A 25,383-nucleotide genomic window follows, 5' to 3' on the forward strand; every position below is an offset into this window, starting at 1 on the left:
CATAATAAGCCCAGCAGATCATTGACTCAAGGAGTAATCTTAGGAAAACTCTTTTCCCCTCTATCTTTTCCTTTCTTTTAAAGAGCTATAGTAAACATGGCAAATGGCATCTCTGGAAAGAAATGCATGTGTAACTAAGGTATCTGGAATAACTACCAATTAAAACTAAGAAATTTATGGACTGTTAAATACAGGTTTACAAAGAAGTTTATACATTTATTTATTTTGATGATTGATCTTATACATTGACTAGTAACAGCTTTTTCTGTATAGAAGTCAGATTAAGCTTTCCTTTTAAATTAGTGTATTTGATACACAGGTTACACCTAGGTTGTTGAGGACGGGAGAGGCACAGAGTGAGGAAATGAAAAGGAGGGAGAAGAGGAGTTGGGGTGTGAAATCTAGAGGAAGCATGTAGTGGGAATGGAAAAGAGACAGGATCTAATTAGTGGGTTTCATTCATTTGAGGCAAACCCTTTTGAGAGTGAAAGCTGTAGTCTCTCTTGTCATAAAAATAAATACATATACACAAAACGCTAGACATAATTTCAGGGGGTTTACAGACTTCTAAAACCCCAGCCAGGTTTTTCATTATATTAAAATAGTGACTGAGCTATTATTTCTGTTAAGGGTTTGGTTGTATTTTTGGTAAAGAATATTCTTTCTTAAACATCCCTGTGTACTTCTTAACTCTTTTGCTTGACTGAGTTTTGAAACCTGAAAATGTAGTCACTAGTGGAGCTGATGATGAGGTTTTTTAGATCCATTATCACAATTGGCAATGGTCGGTAGTGTCTTGTTTTGTAATTTACTACATTTCTTGAGTGTAAGAGAAATATTGAGGATGCAGAATGCCTACGAGGTTTTAGAAAAATTATTATCAAGGGACACTACTTTTCCCATTGCATTAGTTATAATTATACATTGGAACAATCTGCTGACATAGAATTGGATTTGATTTAATTGGAAGAGAAAAAAAGACTGGATATCTTCAATATTTATTGATATACCTAGTCCATTAAGGTAAATTATAGAGCAAATTTCACTGTGACAGGAACATTTGGGTTAATGTAGTTAAGAATCAGTCAACATTACCATTTGACCCTTTCTTTTTAGGAATTTATTACCACCAATTAGGAAAAAGTACTCACAAATGGAATTTAGCCCTAGCTTACTTGTGGAATATTTGACCCCCAAAATGTTTGGGTCTTTACCTTTAATAAAATGATCCTGAATTCTTTTGAACCAAAGTACGTTCTCCCACATTGCAGCTAAACACATTTAGTAAGATGTGGTATAATAATTGCAGCCGTAGGTAGAGGGTACAGCTGACTGTATACTGTTGTTTTCAGAAAAGGCTATTGGGATGGTAAGAATTAAGCTAGTTTTTGAAGGGTGCCTTTATTAATTAGTTTTAAAAGATGAACTTCATAGGTTCACAAACATACTACCCTGTATCTAGGGAAATTTAAAATGAAACTCGCTTTAAAAAGCTGTCAATTATTAGTGAAATGGGAAAGCAACAGAACTGAATAAAATTTATTGAGAGTAAATATGATAATATCCAAAGAATGTCTCAGTACATGCTTGCTGTAGATGTTCTGTGCTGGATAGTTAGGAAACTAAAGTAGTTTTTCTTCAAATGATCCTTATCTTTGCAATTCATTTGTCCTAAAACAAGTCTGGAATATCTGAGTGTTGCAGATGGTCCCTAGGAGGCTTGAAACATAGCTATTTCATCTTAAGTTTGCCTTTGCACCATTGCAGATACCACCCCTTGTTTATACTTTTAGTGAAATAAAGTCTTTGTTCCTCCTCCTCACATGTGAATTCCTAGAGTCAGGTCTGTATCTTTTTCATCTTTGAATTCCTACTTTCTACCATAGTACTTAGTATATAGTTGGTACCTGTTCTTTAGAGCGTAATAAACCATGCCAAAACATAGTGGCATAAAACACCCCGAAAACAACTTTTTTGCTATGCTCGTAGATTCTGTACGTCAAGAATATGGAAAGCCAAGGATAGCTCTTCTCTGCTCCCCTGTGTCTGGGGCTCTTTTATATGGGGTAACTCAAAAAGCTGGAGACTGTACCAGCTGAAGCTAGAGGATCCGGTTCCTAGATGACTTCTTCACTAACGTGTCTAGCATCTGAGCTAGAATAGCTGAAGCACAGGCTTAGCTGGTTCTGTTGACTCGAGTACTACCTATGGCCCCTCCAGAGAGTGTTCTCAGAGTAGTTGTACTTTATTACATAGCATATCAGGGCACTAAGACTGAGTTTTCCTAGCAAATAAAGAAGCAGCTTTGTGGCCTCTTACTACCAAGACTTGGAGTCACTTAGGGTCACGTCCACTGCACTCTGTTGGTCAGAGTAGTCACAGATCTCCCAGATGCAAGGAGTGCCAAAGAATTTGCGGCCATGTTTTGAAACTACCACAGTATTCAGTGAATGGTGGAAGAGCCAGAGTGAATGAGTAAACGAGTGAGAGAGAGAGAGAGAGAGGGAAAAATAAGAGGAGGAAGAAGATTAAAAATTGAGGTGTGTTTAATATCACCAGTAATTATTGGCTCTCGTGTTGCTAAGTTTGATTGTTGATCTGTGTTCCATAATGAAGGCATTTTCCATAAATATTCTATTCACATTATTACCTATACAGGCATACCTCATAGATATTGTGGGTTTGGTTCCAAACCACCACAATAAAGTGGATATAGAAATAAAGTGAGTCTCGTGAATTTTTTGGTTTTTCAGTGCAACTAAAAGTTGTTTATACTATACTGCAGTCTATTGTGTGCAATAATAGCATTATGTCTTAAAAATAACGTACATACCTTTATTAAAAAAAAACTTTATTGCTAAAAATGCTAACCATCATCTGACAATGCAGTTGCAACAAACTTTCAGTTTGTAAAATAATGCAGTATCTGCAAAGTGCAATAAGTGAGGTATGCTGTTATTGCAAATAAATATATTCTGATTTCCTCCTTCAGCCACCAATTCATAAGGTTCCCCTCCTCCTTTTTCTCATATGAGAATTCTATACATAACACCATTTTAGATAAGATCTAATGCATGTATGCTTGCTCAATTATACATACCTACTTACAGTTAAAGAGGAAGAGAACCATATTTGAAATCCCAAAAGACCAGCATAACTTTATTTTTAAATTTTTTTTTAACATCTTTATTGGAGTATAATTGCTTTACAATGGTGTGTTAGTTTCTGTTTTATAACAAAGTGAATCAGCTATACATATACATATATCTCCATATCTCCTCCCTCTTGAGTCTCCCTCCCATCCTCCCTAAAGACCAGTATTACTTTAGATAGTTTATCAAAGATGTGTACATTTTATTGTGAGACTTCTTACAGAGAGGATCTTACCTCTGAGTGCCTCTAACATAAAGGACAAAGATCCTGGATCATAACTCATGATCTTACCCACCCGGTATTCTGGTAGCCGTCTAACTTGGAAACTGCCTTACTTTATATTGAGCCCATATTCTCTCCCTGTCTTACTTTCATCTATCACCTTGTACCCACATACTTGCTATTAAATTTGGAGGATGAGTTCCTGGAAATAAAGGCCCTAACTGAATATAAGCAGTCCAGGGTTATTCTAGCATTAGCCCTCTGGAAATGAGTTGTCATGGTCAGGTGATGATTGCTCTCGTCCCTAAGACATGACATCCATCTGTGTATAGTTTCTCGCAGTTTTAATGTCAAAGGACTTCAACCAAGCCTTAATGTGGTCTTTACCCTCAACCATTTCCTTGAAGGCATCTTGAGGTCCTGTAAAACTTCAGTCTTAATATCCAGCATGATACTGTTTCTTTGAGTCTTTTTGGTAAGTTTAGGACTATTACTTGTTGATCATTGGCTAAACTGTTCCCCCAAACACAGAATAAATGGCAGAAACAGACCATTAAAAAAAAAAATTCAACTTAAGATAGTGCAGTAAGTAGTGCACGCATTTGCTAAGAGCATTTGTACTACATTGTGCTAATAATGTGAATGGTTATAGGTCGGGTTCAGTTTTATTAAATTAGAGCATAAGATAGCATTCAAACATCAGCAGAAAATATAAAAAGGTTGTTGTGATGAATGGCTATTTGTACAGTTAACCAGTGAACGATGTGGGTTTGAACTGTCCAGGTCCACTTACACGTGGATATTTTTCAGTAATAAATACTACAGTACTACAGTCCATGGTTGGTTGAATCCTTGGATGTGGAGGAACTGCAGATTTGGAGGACCAACTATAAATTATACGCAGATAAACCCCAGTATTTTTCAATGATTAACTGTATATGTACCAAGTCATACATACACATATTTAAGAGGTTGGGCTTTTTAATGAAAATATTTCAAAGACAAATAATATTGTAACATTGCCCTGTGCAGTTACACAGGGTGTTTAAATGCATGTATGTCTAAGGTAGTGCTTATAAGCTCGTTATATTGGGAACATTCATGGGAAGATATACGTTGGGTATATAGGTTGGTTTTGTCTCTGTTAATTCTCTCTGCCTTAAAGAATTGTTTACTTGTAGCTCTAACTTTTTAGATGTCATGGCCCTCCATGGCTTGGTCTCCATCAGTACTCTAGTTTCAGTTTCCATCATTCTGCCCCTTGACCTTTCATCTTCTGGTAATACTAAATTGTTTATGAATGTTGTAAATTGTTTGTGAGTCCCCTCATATACCATGCAATTTCATGTCATTATGCTTTACTTATGTTACTACAACTTTCTGAAACTTTTTGTATTATATTTCAGTTAACTAAAACTTCAGTTAACTAACTTTCATAATCTAATAATGGTGTGTTTACTCTATGAAGCCTTCATCAAACCCCTAGTTGGACCAAATGTTCCCTTCGTGTACATTATAATACTCTGTAGATACCTCTGTCTCCTCACTTTATTGTACGTTCTTTGAGAGCAAGGACCATATTTGATAGCATCTAATACAGTACCTCATGTAATTAATAGACATTAAAATGAGCTGAGCTACTGGGCACAGTGATTCCTTAGTCTGAATGTACTCTTGGACTCTAGGTCTAGATTTCCAAAAATTTTTGGGATTTTGTTACTTAAATTTTCTGTTTTCAAATCAAAATATACTCTCCTTGTGTAGTCATTAACTGTCCCTCCTAACTTTGTTTCCCTCTCCCAAAACTTAGCAATAACATAGATTGCTCCTTCTTCTCCTTCACAAAATGCCAAATAATTACCGTTAGCTTTCTTTTTTCTTCGTAAAGTAGATCAAATTGCACATTAACTCATACCTAGATGTTTATAGAAGCTTCATAATCAGTCTCTCCTGTCTCTAGTCAGTTTTTCTTCTAACCCACTGTGTTTGCCATTACTAGATTAATCTTTTCCAAAGCACTGTTTTCATTATATCACTCCTCAGTTCAAAATCCTTCAGTTGTTCCTTACTACCTTCAGAATGAGGTCTAGATTTTATTTTTTTTAATAGCAGGCTGTACCTTAATTATTTCTATACCTCTGGCATTCCATACAGTGACTGACATTGAGTAACTTCCTGTGAAGTGAATGAGGAGAATATGTGACCAAACAAATATGGCCCTATTTTCTATTCTAAAATTTTTTGCCTTCTAATGCTATTATAAAAATTCTCCATTATAGTCAGAGTGGTTACTTTTTTTTTTTTTTTGCGGTACACGGGCCTCTCACTGTTGTGGCCTCTCCCGTTGCGGAGCACAGGCTCTGGATGCGCAGGCTAAGTGGCCATGGTGTTGTGGCCTCTCCGTGGCTCACGGGCCCAGCTGCCCCGCGGCATGTGGGATCCTCCCGGACCGGGGCACGAACTCGTGTCCCCTGCATCAGCAGGCGGACTCTCAACCACTGCGCCACCAGGGAAGCCCAGAGTGGTTACTTTTTTTTTCCTTCCCCAAACACCTTGCTTTTTCATTTGTTCCTTTTAAGATATAAATTATGTTACTCTTCTGCTTTCGTGGCTTGTCATCCACTTTGATTTTATCTAAAGTTCTTATCATGGCTTACTAGACCCTACGTGATCTGGAACCCAGCTACCTCTTTGAATTCATCTGCTATTCCTTCTATCACCCTTTGTGCTTCAGCCAACTGGCCTCCTAATTGTTGTTCTTGAGCCCATGAAACCATCAGCCTAGGCACCTATGCACTGCTCTTTCTTCTCCTTGGAATTCTCTCCTCGCCTATATCCATGTGGTTCTCCCCCTTACTCATTTAAGTCTTTGCTCAGATGTCACCTTATGAGAAGGTGTTTCCTGATCATCCTAGTTGAAATATTAGCCCTCATTACTCATTATCCCTATACCTTGATTTCTTTTTATCCATAAAGTTCACCACAACCTGAGGTGTTCCACATCTGTGTTTGTTTAATTATCTGTCTCTTTTTAAAATGTAAGCTCCAGAAGGGCAGAGGCTTTGTTGTGTTAACTTTGTATCCCTACTGCTTAGACCATGTCTAATATGTATTGAATTAGAGAGTAAATGTATGGAATTTATATGCCTTTGTGCTTTTAATTTCCTCTTTTTCACCTTTTTTGTCCTTAACCTGTCCTCTGAGAATCATTTCCATGCCCATTTGATTCTGCTGCACTCAATGATCTTTGTTTTCTAAATTAGTATAAACCTGTACTTTGTTTTACACTTAAGCCTACAGAGTAGAGGAATGATTATCAGCCTCCTCTAGTACAGAATTACAAATAGTCTTACTACTCAGTGTGGTTCATGGGCTACTTGTTGCATGACCATTTCCTCATCTGTTGCAAGAATCAAATAGGACATATTCAATAAATGGAGTATCTATTACTGTTAACCAGAAAATCAAAGACTGTTCATTGAGAATAGTGTGTCAGCCCTATTCTATGTGTTTGACTTTAACTAACTAATTTAATCCTATAGGTATTATTATTATTCCCACTTTGTAGGCAAGAAAAGCCAGGAAGGTAACTGCTTGAAGTGTGGTCCATGGGCTTGCAAAATCGGCCTACTTGAAATGTAGATTCTCAGGCCCCTCCCCAGACCCACTGAGTGAGAATTTTTTTTTTTAAGTAATATACTTAGGGCCAAACTTGAAGATGCAGTAGGATCTTCAGTGAGGCTAGAACTTTAGTATTTCTAGAAAGCTCTACAGATGATTTTGATGATAGTCAAGATTGATAACTACTGAAGTAGATCCTTGTTATTATTAGTGTACCATAAAATGCAGTGAAATATCACTGAAACACTTAAGTCATTTGAGACCCATAATCATCTACAAATATAAGACTAATACAATTATAAGGGTAATTCCTAAAAACAATCACTTTTTATTGATATATTTTCATGCTATACCCTATTTTTGGGATGGGGCAAACTACCTTACCTTAAGTACTTCATCCATGTTATTCTATAAAACCATAAGGCGGTATTGGTATAAGCATATACCAATGGTTTGCTAGGCTCAACACTGGATTCCTGATTTATTCTCTTTCCTCAGTCTTAAAAATTAACTCAATTGTGGACCACAGGAAAATTTTAAATGATCGTATGTCCTTGACCTTTAGAATCCCTGTAGAATAGTCTACATTCCCCAGAAGTGTTAAACTTTGAATGTGTGTGCATCTGGTGTGCCACTAGGATTGGATGTTATACTACTTTGTAACTGCCTCTTTTAGGAGCTTAGCATATGAATGAATGAATGCATATAGCAGTATGACATTTAAGACATGTATTACTTATTTGGGTAGTAAAATGGTATTTGAGGTAGTAGCTGTAGCAGAGTTGGCATGGTAGCCTGACTGCCTGGCTTCAAAATTTGGCTCTGCTGCTTACTAACAGTATGACCCAATCAAATGATTTATCCTTTCTGTATTTAGGTTTCTTGTCTACAAAATGGGGGAAATAATAGTAGGTACAGGATTAAATTAGTTAATAAAGGTCAAAAACTTAGAATTGGGCAGGCGCATATATTCTCAATAAACAGTCTTTGATTCTCTGGCCATAATAATAATTATTCCATTTATTGAATATCTCTTATTAAGAATTCTTACAGCAGTTGAGGAAATGGCCATGCAACTAGTAGTTGAGAGAGTAGGATTTATACTCTGGTGTGTCTGTCTCTAAAGCCCATGTGTTTCTAGATAATGCTCTACTGCATCTATGAACGTGGTTATTAGGAATTAGAATCAGTAGCAATGAGACTGAAGTAAATATTATCTTGCCTTATAGTCTACAAATTGTTTTTACCTAAGTGGTGTGATTTGAAACTTGAGCAGCTCTGTGGAGGATAGTAGGGTATTATTCCCATTTAACAGATGAAAAAACTAAGTCTGTTTTCCAGGGTCACAAGCTGGCTCTCTCCTAGACAAGTTCATTTGGATAATTTTCCGTACCTCTTGAGGAGCCTTTTTAATGCCTTAATGGTGCATTATATGTGACCAGAAGCATCATTGCCAGTACTGGGCTTTTTATTTGTTATAATCCCTCAATAGTCAAAACAGCCAGCAAACTCCTTGCCTGGATCTCACCTATTCACTCAGTTGTTACCACCCACTCACCTCCTCGTCCACATACACACAAATGCACTGAGGTGCCATTACAGGGAGACACTGCTGGGTGTGCCTGAGCGGCTGCTTGCCAGCTTGGTTTCTGACTTATTGCCTCTCCCTGAACACTGGGCATGCACAGAATTGGGGGTCAGAACTTAAGCTACTATCATTTCCTAGTGAGGCTTTGCACTATTCTCTGTATGCCTGGAGTCTGTTTTTGTTTTGTTTTGTTTTTATTTTTTGAAGACAGGATTGGGTTGGATGATTTTTAAGATACCTTCTAGCTTTAAAACTTTGGGGTTTTTTTGTTTGTTTTGTTTTCTGGTAATGTCATTACTTTGGTTATGTTATATTCTTTCTGGGTAGTAGAGCAGATTATAGCCCTATTTTATAGATGTGAATAAGAATGACAAGAAGATCCAGAGTACCTAAGGTTTTTTTTTAGTGAATTTAGCTGAAACTAAAAATTGTAGAGTATCCTGATTCCCATCCAGTTTTCCATTAGTTAGATCAATCAGGCACTTGGAGTAATTACTCATAGTGGTTTAGAACAACTTTTTTTTAACTTAGAACTTCCCATTATATTTTTTACTAATATAGATTGAAGAAAGTTGGCAGGTTTTGCAGTAGAACTAAAAAAGGAATTCAGTTGTTAATTGTTGTTAATCCCTTGCTTTCTGTTAGCTCTTATCACTCACATTTATTATATTATGCTTTTTCTATGTGGTGCAAGGTCCATCAATAGACGACTTTTCTTTACATTTTGAGGCATAATATGTTAGAAGTATTACATATGCAACTATGACTACCAGGAAAATGATGTACAGTATGTCATACCTTGTTCTATAGTTACCAGTTATAGGAGAAGCAAGAGCATACAAAGATGAGAAGTAAAACCTAGATGTAGTAGTCTAATAAGTGTTCCCAGAACCCTGTCCAGGTTATTAGGGAGGAACAATGCCTCAGAGACCAGGCTGGCAGATAGCAGCAGTCAGATGCTGCAGGTTTCAGTGCGTCTTATGTGATAGATGCCTCAGTACATTTGTGTGTCTGTGTGAGGGTGGGAAGGTTGAGGGCAAGATGGATGAGTGAATATGTGAAATCACAACAGGAAGTAACATGAAGATAAAAACAGGAAAACAAATCCTGGAAAGTGGGGCACAAGAGCAATTGGATACAGGAAACAGGAAAGTGCTTGAACTTAATGAGGTAAGCCAAAAGAGGCAGGATATCAGAGCTAAAATAGAAGCGTATGAAAACCTGGATAACTAGGTATGTAAAAGTTTGGGTGTTTTCATAGTGTAGCAATAGGTTCCTAAACGCTTTTATTATTTTTTTTTAATTTGGCTTCATTATGTCTTACTTGCAGCACACGGGATCTTTGTTGTGGCATGCGGAATCTTTCGTTGTGGCGCGCGGACTCAGTAGTTGCGGCACATGGGCTCTCTAGTTGTGATGTGCAGGCTCCAGAGCGCACGGGCTGAGTAGTTGCGGCATGTGGGCTCTCTAGTTGTGGCGCGTGGGCTTAGTTGCCTCACCGTATGTGGGATCTTAGTTCCCCGACCAGAGATCGAATCTGCATCCCTGACATTGGAAAGCGAATTCTTAACCACTGGACCACCAGGGAAGTCCCCCCCTAAACACTTTTGAGGACATTATTTCATGTGATCTTCACAATAACCCTGTTGGGTGGATGATAAATGATTGTTCCTAATCTTAACTCTTTAGAAAGCAAGAATTGGGGAGGTTACTCATTTTTTTTCCAAGGTCACACAGCTCACAGTAGCTTTGCTAATAACCAGCAGCTTTACCCAACACAAGTGTTACTTCTATTGCCTCAGTTTCCTCATTTATAAGATTTGAATAATAATTGTACCTACCACATGGGTGAGAAACAATGCTTACAAAATAACTAGCATGGTGCTTGGCACATGGTAAATACCAATAAATGCTAGATGTTGCTATTATTTCTACTATAAGAGCTGCAATTTGAATAACTTGATGTTCAGCAGATTTTATTTTCTGCTATAATGTATTGCATCTTTTAGAACATAAGTGGGCTGGTTATCTGTATTTCCACATCTGTGTATTTCCAAAATGATTTTAACCCATGTTAAGTTAGTCTTTTACTCAAAACATTTGCCCCTGCCTCTTCACGAGGCAAAGAGCTACATGCGGCTTGTCTAGCTTCTTTTCTTAGGCTTACTAAAATTTCTTAACCCAAGTAGGGAGAGAAGAAAATTGATCAATATTTAAACCGTGTGTGTGTGCGCGCATCTTAGCATATAAGGGTGTGTGTCTTAGTGTGTAAGGGAAAAGTAGGGGCTTCAGAGTCAGATTCTGATTCAGATTATGGGGCCAACTCTTCTTAGCCATGTGACCTTTGGGCATGTTATTATCATCTTCATCATCTATAAAGAGGATTAAATGATACCCATCTTACAGAATTGTTCTGATCTTTACTTAAAGAATTTCTGGCATCATAAAGGATGATCAGGGCTTCCCTGGTAGCACAGTGGTTGAGAGTTCACCTGCCGATGCAGGGGACACAGGTTCGTACCCCGGTCCGGGAAGATCCCACATGCCACAGAGCGGCTGGGCCCGTGAGCCATGGCCGCTGAGCCTGCGCGTCCCGAGCCTGTGCTCCGCAACGGGAGAGGCCACAACAGTGAGAGGCCCGCGTACCGCAAAAAAATTAAATTAAATTAAAATTAAAAAAATAAAAATAAAGGATGATCAGAAATAATACCCCTTCCTGGGGAATAGATTTTAGTGAGTGAAGAAATGGCTTATTTTATTTAGAAATAGTGAGTAAAATCCATCCTACCCAAATACAGTAAGTTATTTATTATCCTTTGAGACCAATGTACTTTGAAAAAGCTATAGATGGGTTTTACAAATGGTGGTATTATTTTACTTGGACTCCAGTGTCTTGAAATTTACCCATGAACTTTGCTTTGTGGATGTAGGCAGATGAATTAGTTGCCTAATGGATTTTAGTGATTTGATATTCATCTTACTCAAAGCTAAAGGACCTGAAATGGTTCTTTAGTCACTAGTTCAAGTTGAAAGCATCTCAGGCAGGTTTTTACACAAAGAGAACATAGCAGATATTTGGTTAATTTTTATGAGACTTGCTTACTATGATATTCTTTCCCCAGGCATTTGTACACTTGTTTTATTTTTCAGTACTTCAAGTAGCATTAAGTAGTATCTCATGATCAAATAAGAATTCCAATGTAGAGAGGCACAGAGTCCTAGTGTTACATAATTTATACTTAAAATTTTTACTTTTGTGTAGTTATGGGAAAAGTACAAAGATGTGGTCTTGCAACCAGTTTGATCTTTTTGTGGAATTGCTTTAGTTACATGCACTAGTTCTGTATTTTATATAGTTATTTTGAGTGTCCACTTCCCTTAGATGAACTGATTTAAAACATCAGGAGTGTTGGAATTAATGTAATATTTCCTTCTTTTTTAAAGTACTAGTCGTTTTTCTTAATGGAATACTACCATTATTGAAGGAAGCCTTCTGCCTTAGCTCCACTGGTTGGTTTTCACTGCTTCCTCTTTAATTGAAGAAAGCAAATCTAAGGATGGTATTCATGCATTTGTGTCTACCCTCAATTGAGATGGCAGTAATATAAACAGAAACAGGAATAATATCACGGTTGCACATTTAATTTTATTTTATTTTATTTTTTTTTTAAAGTTGACCATGTTATCTTTTAATGAAGATACTTTTTTTTGTTTGTTTTCTAATTAATTAATTTATTTTATTTATTTTTGGCTGCATTGGGTCTCTGTTGCTGTGTGCGGGCTTTCTCTAGTTGTGGGGAGCGGGGGCTACTCTTCGTTGCGGTGCGTGGGCTTCTCATTCTGGTGGCTTCTCTTGTTGCAGAGCACAGGCTCTAGAGCGCAGGCTCAGTAGTTGTGGCTCACGGGCTTAGTTGCTCCGCGGCATGTGGGATCTTCCCAGACCAGGGCTCGAACCCATGTCTCCTGCATTGGCAGGCGGATTCTTAACCACTGTGCCACCAGGGAAGCCCTGCACATTTAATTTTAAATAATATTATTAACTGCTGGGCATATTGCATAAATGCCTTCTATTCCAGATCACTAGAAAAATCTTTTAGTATATACCCCTCTTATGTTTCTTTTAAGGTCTAGAGATATCTAAATTTTTAATAGGAAAAAAAGGTGAGTAAATGATGAATTGAAACTTGAGACAGTATTGAATTCATGTTTTATGGATTTATGGAGAATAACTTTTTATTTTTTTCTACTATGTGAAAATGATTATAGATCTTTTTGGACCAATGTACTGATAATAAGGTTGTATCTAGCACAGTTTTATATACTAGCTCAACACCTATGTCTGCTCTAAACAAGGAAAGTATTTTAGTTTAAAATATCACGCATAAGCCATAAATACTCACTGTCCTCTTGGTACATCATGCCCTAAAGCTCACAGGAGAAATGGTTTTAAATTTTGTTTTTATGTCTAGATTGTAAGTAAAATCACTTGTCATAGTTGCATAGTTGCAAAATGCAAACCTTCATTCTGAAGCTGCCTGTTTCTTATTTGGATGTGCCATATTAAAAAGCATATAATTAATGGTTGACATTAGTAATTAACATTAACTTTATGGTGCTTACTATGCCATCATTCATCCATCAAATAACCAGAAATGCATAATGTCTTGGCATAAAGGTTTTAATTATATAAAACAGTTCTTCAGTTTTCATATGGTGTAAATGTTAAAAGCCAATAATGTATTTAAAGAAAAATTTTTGTGAGTATTTGTCGGGTGTTAGCTGTATTTTTATTTCTTTTTAGGAGTATGCATCAACAATTGTGTCAGGAACTTCAGAGGGAGAATGTGGACCTCATTGTGCAGTCTTCATTATCGGCTAAAGAGCGCCACCTTGCTGCAGTTGCCAGTGCACTATGGAGGCATTTCTTTTCATTTTTGAAGAGTCAGAGAATGTCACAGATAGTGCCTCCCTCACAACTCGCGGATGCAGCTGCAGGTCAGCGTTGTTAATTTGCTAATTAGTTTCTCATTTTGCAGACTCTGTCAGTTTTTTCTTCTGTCTGCTTGGTAACAAACCCTTATTTTATTATGGTGCAATAAATATTTTGTCAACCAGAAAGATGAAAAGAGGTACATATTTTAAAATTAGGAACCTTTGGCTTGTTTATTATTTTCCTCTTAGTAAAGGTAAAAATTAAGTGATCATTTTCTAAGAACAAAAGATCACTTTTAACCTTAAAAATATTGAATGTACGTGAACTTTTCTTATGCATGCATTATTTGGAAAGTAAGGCAACATTTGATTTCTTCTAGTTCGAGTAGTTTATTTTCAAATTGTATGTTCAGATATCTAGTATAAGATGAAGTTGAATAAAGAGCAATAAAGGATGTAGCATGAATTCCACTTCAACATCAAGCAGATGAGCTCAGAATGACATGGAGTATAGAGAATGTTATTGTTCTGACTTCATTAGATTCTATTTTAGGTTGTAATTTTTACTTAATTTGATTATTAGCCTATGGACATGTCCTTAGGCTTTAAGGGACTCTGAATCAGATGAAATTATAGGCAAGAATTTGAATATATGTGCATATATGCACTTTCCCAAAAAGAAGTCATTATCTTTCACAAAGGGATATTTTACCCAATGTATGTTAAGAAATACTGGAATAGAGAGAGAGCAATATGGTGACTGCATGTATTTAAGTGCAATTTATATGAAGGTATTTAATGTATTTAAATATTAACACTTTTGAAAACCTAAGATCTAAACCAAGGTTTATTTTACCCTGGTGTGAATGAGGAAAGCTGAGCTAAAAGCACAACAGAAAAGACTGCATGATATAAATTTTAAAAGACCTTGAATTCTGGTAACACTTGCATAATTAAGACTTTACAGTGATACATAGATTGAAGAATTGTGACAGGGCAACGGTTTTCCAACCAGTGTAATGTCTGTGAAAATAAATATTGATATTCAGTTTAACCAAAGCAGTCATTACTAGCCGATATGACTTATCTTTCTTCCATTCATCATCCCAACTCCCAGTTAGTTACCAAAAATTATATCATACAAGTTGAGTCAGTGCTGTCCTAGGCACTGAAAATAAACAGTATATAGATATAAAGCAAAATATGTGTGGGTTTTGGGTTCGTTTTGAAATAAAGACTTCATAGGAGAGAGAAATTTCCTGCATTAAAAAAAGGTTATTGAATACCCACTTTTATTGCCATTGGGGATATACCAATGGGAAAAAAAAAGGACTGCAATTCTTTTTTTCATGTATAAGCTCCATGTTTTCATGGAGCTTATAGTCTAGTGGCGGGGAGAGAACATAAATAAATCAGTAGGTAAAATGTGTAATATGTCAGATGGTGAGATGCTATGGAGAAAAATAAAAATATAGAAAAATATAGGGATAGGGAAAGCCAGAGGCAAGTTATAATTTTAAACAGAATTGTCAGGAAAACCTGTGTAAGTACCATTTGAGCAAAGACATGAAGGAGGTGAAATATGCAGCTATGCAGCTATGAGCTATGCAGAGGCAAGAGTGTGTCTGGTGTGTTTGAGGAACTACAGGAAGCCGTCAAAGCTCTCGTGGAATAAGAAAAGGAGTAAGAGTAGTCAGAGATGGGGTCAAGCAGTTATGGAGAACTACTTTGTGTTCTGCCTTGTACGTAGCTGTGAAGACTTTTGCTTTTACCCTGATATTAGAAGCTGTTGGGGTCTTGAGCAGAGGAGTGATAGGATCCCTCTGGCTACTGGCTGGAGAAAAGACTATCGGGAGATGGGGAGGCCATGTAGGGAACTATTGTAACAGCTCAGAGCTGGGCACCTTGGGCTACAGTGGTAGCAGTAGAAGTGGTGAGAAGTGGTCAGATTTCCAATATGAAGGTAGAGCTGACAGAATTTTCTAAGTGGGTATGATATGGTAAGCAAAACAGATAAAGGGAGAACCCCTTGTTTGAGATGAGAAAGATAGTGGCAGGAGCAGATTTTGTGAGTGAAGACTAGGATTTGATTTTGGACATTTTTTTTTAATATGTCCATTAAAGTTCAAGTAGGGATGTTGAGTTAGACCCCTGGATAATGAACCTAGGGTTCAGGGAAGAGGTCTAAGCTGGAGATTTAAATTTGGAAACTATGTATATATAAATAGTCTTTAAAGCTATGAACTGGATGAGACTACTAGTAGAGTAAGTACCAGTAAAAAGAGAAGTTTGAGGATAGGGCCCTAGGATATTCCCATGTTCAGATTTGTAGGATAAAGAAGAACCAAGAAAGGAGACTGCAAAGGAATACCAGTGAGGTGAGAGGAAAACCAAGAAAGTATAGTGCCCTGGAAACCAAATGACAGAGCTTTTCAAGGAAGGAGCAGTTATCAACACTTCAAATGCAGTTAATGGGTCCAGTAGGATGAGGCCTGAGAATCGGTCCTTGGATTTAGTAGGATGGAGGTCACTGATGACCTTCAAGAGCAGTTTTGCTGTAGTGGGTAGAGACAAAGGCCTGATTGAAGATATCCAAGAGAAAATGTGAGAAGAGGAATCGCTGACTGCAAATGTAGTAAATCTTTTTGGGTATCACTGTCTAAGAGAAGTAGAAAAATGGGGATGTTAGCTGGAGAGAGAAATGGGGTCAGAGATTTTTTTCTAATAACATGGGAGAAATTTCAGCATATTTATAATGCTGACAGGAATGTTTAGGAGTGAGGGAAAACTTGATGTGGCAAGAGACTCACTTGTGTTTTAATGCCCAAGAGAAATGGGATCCCATAGAGGACTTGGCCTCAGATATCCTGTAGTAGCAGAAGAGAAGGCAGAGTAAATGGGCCCAGGTGGAGGTTGCTGGGTAGATGTGGTGGTTCTCCTCTGACGTTTCTCATTTCTCTGTGACGTAGTAAGGTCATTAGCTGAAAGTGAAGATGGGGAGGAGATGCTGGCTTATGATGGAGCAAGGAAAGAAGGTATGCAGTAATCCTCTAGGAGAGTAAAAGACTGAATGGACTAGAGAAATGTGGTAGAAATGATGGCCAGCTCTAAGAGTCCACTTAAAGTTTGTAGTCATAAACTTGAAGTGAGATCAGTCAGCATGGTTGTTCACCAGCCATTTATACTGTGTAGGTGTAGGTGCATGTGGGGAGAAGACCAAGGATGTAATTAAACAGATGGTGTTTTTTCCAGGAAAGTACAAAAAATCAAGTAAGAAGCAAGGGAGTTGATGGCATATGAAAATCAGTATAATAATGGACCATGTAATCAAGCTGCCTAAAAAGGGGAAGGAAGGGGAAAACTTGTAGGATCAATGAATTGTAGGTCCTGGTGGAATCAAAGGATTGTTGGATTTGGGAACCTAGAGGAGGAGAGTTGGAAAGGTAGTTCGATGCCAGAAAGAGGGGTCTTCAAAGTGGAAATTATGGTGAGATTGTACTTATGGGTAGTGCCAAGGTCTCTGTATCACCATGGGAGTGAATGGCTAAAGTAGAATGGAAGATAGACTCACTGTAGGAGAGGAGTTCAGTGCCAGGAGATTGGAAGAAAAAATCATCAAGGACTATGACAGGAGTGCAGTTAGAAAGGATGATAGTGAGCTAAAATCTTCAAGGGATGAGAGGAGGTGAAGGAGGAAACGGTAGACAAATGCAACAAGGAGAGTTAGTGCTGGTGACTTAATCTGATGACCTAAGACTCAAAGCCAAAGGGAGGGGGAAGGGAGAATGGTATAGAAGCAGCCATGTGGACCAGGAAGTAAGCTCACCTTATGTGGGTCCTGTGTACGAGAGTGTGGGAGAATAAATAGCCACCATTTGAGAGAGCTGCATAGGAGCAGTACTTAAGAAGCAATTTATTGATAAACATATAGTGATATAGTGCAGATTAAGTTGGGGAATCCCAGGTAATCACAAAATAAAGTACATTTGTTTACCATGGTGACCTAAGGAATTCTAGCTCCTAGGCTTTGTGAGTTCTGAGGGAAGTGGAGTATCATTGATTGATTGTAGAAGATCACTTTTTACTAGAAGAGAATGTCCAGTGTCCAAGGTGAGGAAGAACTCTGTCTGTGGCAGGTGATGAGTAAATGAACTCAATTGGAGAAGAGTGGATGCTAGAAATAATTTTTGTAATGGGTCTTTTGAATGGGAGAGTCACATAAGCAGAGACATCAGGTGTAGAATTTGCCATTTGAGGGGGCCATTATAGATTCATCATGATGATGCTGAGATAGATTATTCTAGACCCTTTCTTGGAGATCCAGATGATCGCCACAGAAATTTCTTCGACAACATGAATTTAGTTCAGTTTTAGCTTTCTGTTGTATGTTTCTAAAATGTGACATTTTACTATTTAGTGCTAATTTTTAAAAAATCACTATTGATATAATTTGGGGGGGGGGTTAAAAAATTCTCACTGTGAGTTTTTCTCATTTTAATTCCAGATTTTACTTTGCTGGCAATGGACTTGCCCAGCACAGCTCCATCAGATCTTCAGCCTCAGCCAGTTACATCAATGATACAACTTTTTGGTTGGGATGATATCGTCTGGCCCCAAGTTGTAGCCAGATATTTAAGTCATTTCCTACAAAATAGGTAAGTGTTTTTATTTCAGGTATGCACATTAATGTAAGCCCACGATAGATGAGTTCACTAGGAAGGTAAGAATTTTCACAATAAAAACTGATCTTTACTATATATACTCTCACTTGGGCAGTTTGTTGCTTTTCTGTGTATCAGCATTTTGACAGTATTAATATTAGGAAAGCTTTCTTAAAACAGTGTTGTTGCTGTTTTTTCAAAACGGTTTTTGTAGGACTGCCTCATCCTCATCCTGAAAAGACCTTTCTTCACTCACCATTGTGAAAGAAATTATACAATTAATATTGCTGAATATGTAAGACACTTATATTACTGTAGTTTTAGATTTAATGATAGCTTTCCTCTTCACAGCTAGATGTTTAAAGCTTTGAGTTTTGTGTAGTCATGAACAAGAGACTTCCCCACCCTGAACTTTGGTTTCCATATCTTTAAGTGTCTCCTGCCATATTACATAAGAGATCTGAGGAACCCCAACAGAAAAAATATGCAATAGATAATAGAAATAGTATAGAATAATCAGGACAATTCAAATAAGATTATCAAGATGAGGGAAAATAAAATTAATACACAAACCTAAGAGACCGGTGTAGGTCTGATCCCAGCTGCCTGCCAGTCAGTGAAAATGAAGAGAGGTATTCTTCTCAAAAGGAATTCATTAAGCAGAGTCATTAATCATTTTCTCACTGGCTTTCAGTTGTAAAGTAAGGGAGTTCACCTTCAATTGGATTACTTTCAGAATCCCTTCCAGCTTAAGAATTCTTTAATAACAACAAACATTTATTTATATTATTTATTAAATACTTTTGCTGAAATTATCTGAAAGGATTTCAGTTTTTAAAATAATATTGTGTGTTAGTCACAGTTGAAGGAACTGAAATGCAAAGTTGGTAAGTAACGTTGGGAAGGTTGTATAAGTAATAAATGACCCATCTGAGTTCTTCTGTTTTGTGTTCTCTTTTTTTATGATAACTTATATTCAAAGTATTTCAAAACAGTATTTTTAGTGTTACGATTTATATGTATTTTTCAAGCGTCTTAACTTTACATAACATTTATAATTAGGTGAAGACCATCTTCATTCTCTCTATCCTCACTTATAAAATGATTAGAAATCAGATTTAACTAGGCCTTTGACTTTGTAAGATAATTTTTTTTTAATCTCATTCAGATGTTATTTTGGAGTTCCTTAATAATGACTCCTGTCATTATTAAGGTGGGGGAGCAGGAAAGGAAGGGATGGGAACGGGATTGGTCAGGAGAGCCACATAGAAATGTATTTTGTCTTTTTACCTTTTTTCTTGGTCATGACCCCTTCTCTGTTTACTCTAAGGGCCACTGTTTTTTATTGTACTTGCCACTTCCTTTAGTGGCAAGGAAGCCACACCTAGCTAGTTAATCCCCTTCCTTGTTTTTCTAATTTTAACCATGTTCTTCTTTCCCTTTCTCCTTTGGCATTAGCCTATATGTATGCCATCAGTGGGAAAAGGAAAATTAAAAACTAGGGCATTACAAATGAAAGCAAGAATATTTGTCTAAAATATCATTTTGTGTGTATCTGTAGAGTTTATTTTCAGCAATGCATGTCTGCATTAGTGTGTTTGTCTGTAAAATAAGTGAGGCCAAGAACTGGGGGATATTAGAATGTTTTCCTTTATTTCTGAATCTCTGTACTCAGGGAATACATTGTCAGGGTTTTGTTTTGGTTTCTCTTTTTAATATCCATCAACTTATTTTTACAGCATGTTATGTGAAGCGCTTTCTCATTCAGGCTGTGTATCTTTTCAAGCCCTAACTATAAGATCATGGATCCGTTGCATTTTGCAAATGTATATAAAAAACCTTTATGTGCCAGATGACTCGTTCATTGATTTAAATACTGAACAGGCAGTTGGTAAGTATTGCAGGTGTTTTGCTTTCTAGATAGCTAAGTATGTTTAAAATTTCCTGTTTCATTATGTAAATTAATAGGAAAGATAAAAAATGTATTTGTAAATAGGTATTAATATGAACAGAAATTTACTTCCTTTTGCAGCCTATTTCTTTTTCTTGATATTTTCCTGTAACTGTATAGGACAAATTTCTCTCCTATAAAGATAAAAGAACTTGTTTCCTTGGAAGCTAGGAACAAAAATTTGCTCTCAAATGACGAGCTATTTTTTTACCTTCAAGAAACTGATCACAAAAAAAAGTGGAAATATGAAATAACTAGATATCACACTGTTAACACCCTATAAAGAAAAATATCCAATTATGAATAATTTCATCCCATTTCCTTGTAATTTTTTTGTTTTTAATATCCCATACAGTTCTGATTGTCTGTAGGGCGTGCCTTATCCTAAACCTGTTGTTTATGGCCATTCATAAATCCCACAAAGGCTGGACTGAAAAAATGCTCCAAATTTACTTTTATATATTATTAAATCAGTTGGCTTTACGTGAATAGCTTTTGGGACTGGGACGTTCACAAGTACTCATTTGTTTGTTTTTAAATAAAGCCTTCTCATAGTGAGAGAAACTTAGAAGTTTTTAATAATGTAGAAATTTTAATTTTAAAAGAAAGCGTTGTCATAAATGAAGAATGATACGTTCCCTGTTCTCCCATATATGTGTGTGTGTGTGTATATACATATATATATAAAACATACATTTATAAACATATTATATAAATATTTTATTTTAACAGAAAAAGACTACATGGAACAGTTGGCTGAACTGACAAGGTTGCTATTTAAACTCTCAGAAGTAAAGAATATTCTCTCAAAGGCTCAAGTTGAATATTTACCTATGCAAGAAGGCCCTAAAAAAGCACTTGTTCTGTTCCTCGAGGTATTTTTTATTCATTAATAAAATTGTTCAGATCAGTTACAATTATTTTTCCAAAAATCTTGAAGTGTTCATAAAGTTTTTCCATAAAATGAATTCTTTTAAATTGAATCATATTACTGGTTGCCGCTATTATAAAATTCTGGAGGAATAAAAATGTGAATCTGTCCTGCTTCAGGACAGCAGAAGAATTACGTGTAATAAAAACTAATAAGAGTAAAGAATGCCACATAAAAACCTTAACTCCAAGTCTGATCTAAATTGTAGGAGTATCTTATTGTTGAAATTGTTAGATAACAATATTCTTCAGGTACTTAAATTTCCTTGTATATGGTCCATAATAGTTCCAACTTAATGTTTACCACCCTGTAATGAACAGTGTAAATTTTACAGTAAAATTTTAGTGTATGCAGCATAAGCACCAACTACTTCATATCATAGCATGGTTGGGGATTTAAAAACCAATCCATTTGTTTTATTTTGCCTCTGTAATAAATAGTCCCATTCAACATTGTATTTTTTTTTTCAACATTGTATTTTTAATTATTAATTTTGTAGGAATCTGTCTTATGTAATAGTCTTTGTTTTATAGCCTAACTGAGGTCGTTAATGTGCTTGGATTAGTGTTTTTGTAAGCTATTCACAGTAAAACTTCGTTTATTTTCCCACATAGTAGTTGGTATTAACTGCAACGAAGGTCCTTACAATCCATAAGCTCTTGCCATAAATGTGAATTCTTCCATTGGTTTTCATTAAGTTAAAGTACAATTGTTACAGTTAGAGATGTCATATAAATCCTAAAAATATTTCGTAGTAGTAGATGTAGATATAAAATACATATTTCTCTGGAGCCTTTTATTTAGTTGTTGATTGGATCTCCATCATTAATTAATTCAACACCTATGCTGGGGACCATACTGGACCAGTAAGGGAAGTAGAAGTCATGCACTACACTGATCATTTTCGAAGGCTCTCCTAATTTAATCCTATCCAAATGAATTGCTTTTTAACTACTCACTAAATAATAGTTGTTTGCTAAATGCTAGATAGTATTATGTGAGGACTTCTTGGGGATTTGAAGAACCAAAAGAACTAGTCCTTGATCTTAGAGAACTTTTACTTTTCTGAGAATACAAGACATACACAAAGGCTAAAATAATAATATAAGACGTATATGCTAAATGTCAGTTAGTTGATAGGTCAATCAGTAGGCTAAGAATTCAGAGCATCTTGGTATAAGAAGTTAGATTTTATCCTGTGAACAGGCTTTATAAATTTTTAAGTAGGTCTGATTTGATCAAATGACTTTAAGAAAATTGGTAACAATAGAGTAAATTAAAGGTGCAGGAGCACTAATGCCAGAAGCTAGTGAGTTTAGGAGGAATTGAAGATTGCACTCTGGGATTTTTGAATGATTATGAAATAAATACTGTGTTTAACCAGAAAAATGATGACCTTAAGGAGAAATAGGAACATCATGATTTAGAGTGGGGCAGAAGTAGGTGAGAAGTCCAATTTTAAACCTGTTTAGTTTGAGGTTGTGTCAGGGGTGCTCATGGTCACCCCACCCCAGGTGCTATTATGATTCGCTAGGAGGACTCACAGAACTCAGCATATAGTTGTACTTACATCTATGACTTATTACAGTGAAAGGTTTCAAAGTACAGTCAACAAAGAGAAAAAGTTCGGGGGTGAAGTCTGGAGAAACCAGGCATAGCTTCCAAGAGTCCTCTTACAGTGATATTACACTGGAGATGCTTAATTCTCCCAGCAAGGAATTGGGACAACACGTATGAAATCTGTCAACCAGGGGAGCTCATTGGTGACTCAGTGCCCAGAGTTTTTAATGGGGGCTGGTCACCTAGGACCTGTTTGTTTGGCACTTTTAAAAATCCGGACTCCCAGAAGGAAAGCAGATATTCAGTATAAACTGTATTGGTTGCACAAACTGTTTAGGCACAGTGAGCCATTCTTATTGGGAGATGATGGGGAAAATCTAAGGGTCCAAAAACCAACCAAGGACCAACCGTGCAAATAGGCCTCTTAAGGGTAATGACATTGGCCCCTGCTATATTAACTCTTCTCTGCACAGAAATGATAGTGTGACATGAAGGTGAGGATAGTCAAGGCACTGAAAAATATACGTCTCATAGTCTGGGGAGGTTAAGGCTAAACATAAAGAAATATTGAAATCTAGGGCACTGGTTCTTAAGTGTCTGTTTCATAGACCTCTAGGAGTCACTAATACTTTTCAGGGGTTCTGTGAGCTCAAAACTATATTGGTGTTTGTACAAATAGCGTAAAAGCTGTAGCAGAAATCAACACCATGGCCCAAGATTATACTAGTAGTCAGTATAATTTTCAAGGCCATGAAATCACAGAGGGGGAAAAAAGCCAGTTTGACTTAAGAGTATCATTAATGAAGCAGTAAAGTTACTAATTTTAATAAATTTTCACCCTTGAGTACATGCCCTTTTAGTATTCTGTGAATGACAATAGGAAATATATTTAAAGTACTTTTGATGCATATGAAAGCAAGATTGTTGTCTAAGTGAGAGCCACTTATGTGATTGAGTTGTAAGCTGAACTGACCGCTTTTACCGTGAAAGAACAACTGACAAAGTATGGTTATTCAGACTTGGGTATTTGGCAAATATTTTCTTAAAAATGAGCCTATCACTTCAAAGAAGTCAACTGACAGCATTTTTTGATATTAACATAATTTGAGCTTTTAAGAAAATTAGAATTTTGGAACATTTGTATTTGTCATCATGAGCTTGAGAGTTTCTTGATAAAGACTTTCTCACAACACTGGTGATATTAACAAATATGATTTTTTTAAAATATGGACAATGAAATGTGTTGTCCAAATTGGGAAGCTGTATAACTCAATGAACCAAAATTTTTCAGATAACAAGTACAGGCTTTTTAGAAAGTATGCATGTGTGGAAAACATTCATTCAAAGCACAAGACAGACCAATGGCTTATAACGTAGCAGAGAACAGAACATACATTGACATGATTTTGGATTCCATATTACAACTAACCTTTAAGAAATACCACTTGTCAAGTTTTGGTGTAATATCAAAGAGGAATTCCCACAATTATCTGAAAATTTTATTAAAATACTTTTTCCTCTTCCAACTACATATATTTCTGAGACTTAATTGGTTTTTTTTTTGCTCTTATTTTTATGATTTTTCACTCTTCTACTTTACTGTTGTTTTTCTGTCTTATATTTATACTTAGAAAATTTATTTTCAGAGGCTTGTTCTTTGTAATATCTGAATTGAAGACTATAAATTCTTCATTTAGCACAAATTTAACTTCATCCCACCAGATTTATTTGCAATATCTTCATTATTTTGTATTTTAGAATATTTTTCAATTTCCATTGTGATCTCTTGTTTGATGTATGGATTAAATATGTATGTCTTTCTTAATTTTCTAATATTGACAGAAATATTGACTTAACTGTTTTTATCTGCAACATATTGCAACAGCTTGTATGCAGAAGCAGATATGAGAATGTAACTGTCTTCTCTTAAGCTAGACATTAAAGAGATTTGCAAAGATGTAAAAAAAAGTGCCACTTATCAGTATTTTTTTTGGTTTGTTTTGGAAAAGAAAGTTATTTTTCACTAAAAATATATGACTTATATTAACATAATGTTTATTTTTTTTTTAATTTTTCTATTGTAATTTGTAATATAAATATCAATAGATATAGCCCAAATGATAAGCTTTTTAAGATCCTCAATTTTTAAGTGTGTAAAAGGGAACTGAGACGAAGTTTGAGAATTTCTGGTCTAGGGAAAGAAGTATAGAGAACCAAGGGCAGAGAGCTAAATGGAAAAGGGGATTCATCAAGTATATCTCTTATTCTCAGCTGTCTACCTCCCAATCTTCCAAGTTCACTAGGTTCCTTATCTTTTCCTCCATTCTACATTTTATCATCATCATGGCTAACTTTAATATCACCTTGGATAACTTACCTTGAGCCCTCATTTCAAAACTTCTCCAGTAGTCTTTCAGTGATCTTCACTTCTGCTGTCATCCACCTACTGCCATGACTAATCACTGAACCATGGCATCACTTGGAGCATCTGAAAGCTCATTGACTATCACTGCCTTCCTTCCATTTCTCTGAGTGACTTCATCATGACCTTCCTCTCCCTTTTCTCCAAGCGCAACATTCTGTCAAGTTCTCACTTTCTTCCTTATCTACCTTAACTGAACCCCTTGGAGGCCTCACTTCAACTACCCTTAACCAACACGCTCACAATCTTCCATCCTTTGTCTTATCGTTACACCTGCAAATCTTCAACTTTGGATCAGTACAACCACCTGCCTTCTTTTCCTTTGTGTTATTTCCTGAGAGC

The 25,383-nt window shown here is 36.3% G+C and overlaps 1 protein-coding gene across 6 annotated transcripts in view; it reads left to right on the forward strand.

Moving 5' to 3' along the window:
* The window catches only part of MMS22L (MMS22 like, DNA repair protein), a 171,843-nt gene that overhangs the window by 87,323 nt on the left and 59,137 nt on the right, over nucleotides 1–25,383 (forward strand). For all 6 annotated transcript variants that reach the window (XR_007470410.1, XR_007470411.1, XR_007470408.1 and 3 more), the window contains exons 15-18: nucleotides 13,386–13,579; nucleotides 18,021–18,171; nucleotides 19,917–20,068; nucleotides 20,861–21,003. Coding sequence is in view for 2 of the 6 variants with exons in the window: in XM_004264796.4 (XP_004264844.2) it covers nucleotides 13,386–13,579; nucleotides 18,021–18,171; nucleotides 19,917–20,068; nucleotides 20,861–21,003 (640 nt within the window). In the remaining 4 variants the exon portion in view is untranslated. The remainder of the gene's footprint in view (nucleotides 1–13,385; nucleotides 13,580–18,020; nucleotides 18,172–19,916; nucleotides 20,069–20,860; nucleotides 21,004–25,383) is intronic.

This window comes from Orcinus orca, chromosome 12, assembly GCF_937001465.1.
Source record: "Orcinus orca chromosome 12, mOrcOrc1.1, whole genome shotgun sequence".
In the NCBI taxonomy this organism is placed as follows: domain Eukaryota; kingdom Metazoa; phylum Chordata; class Mammalia; order Artiodactyla; family Delphinidae; genus Orcinus; species Orcinus orca.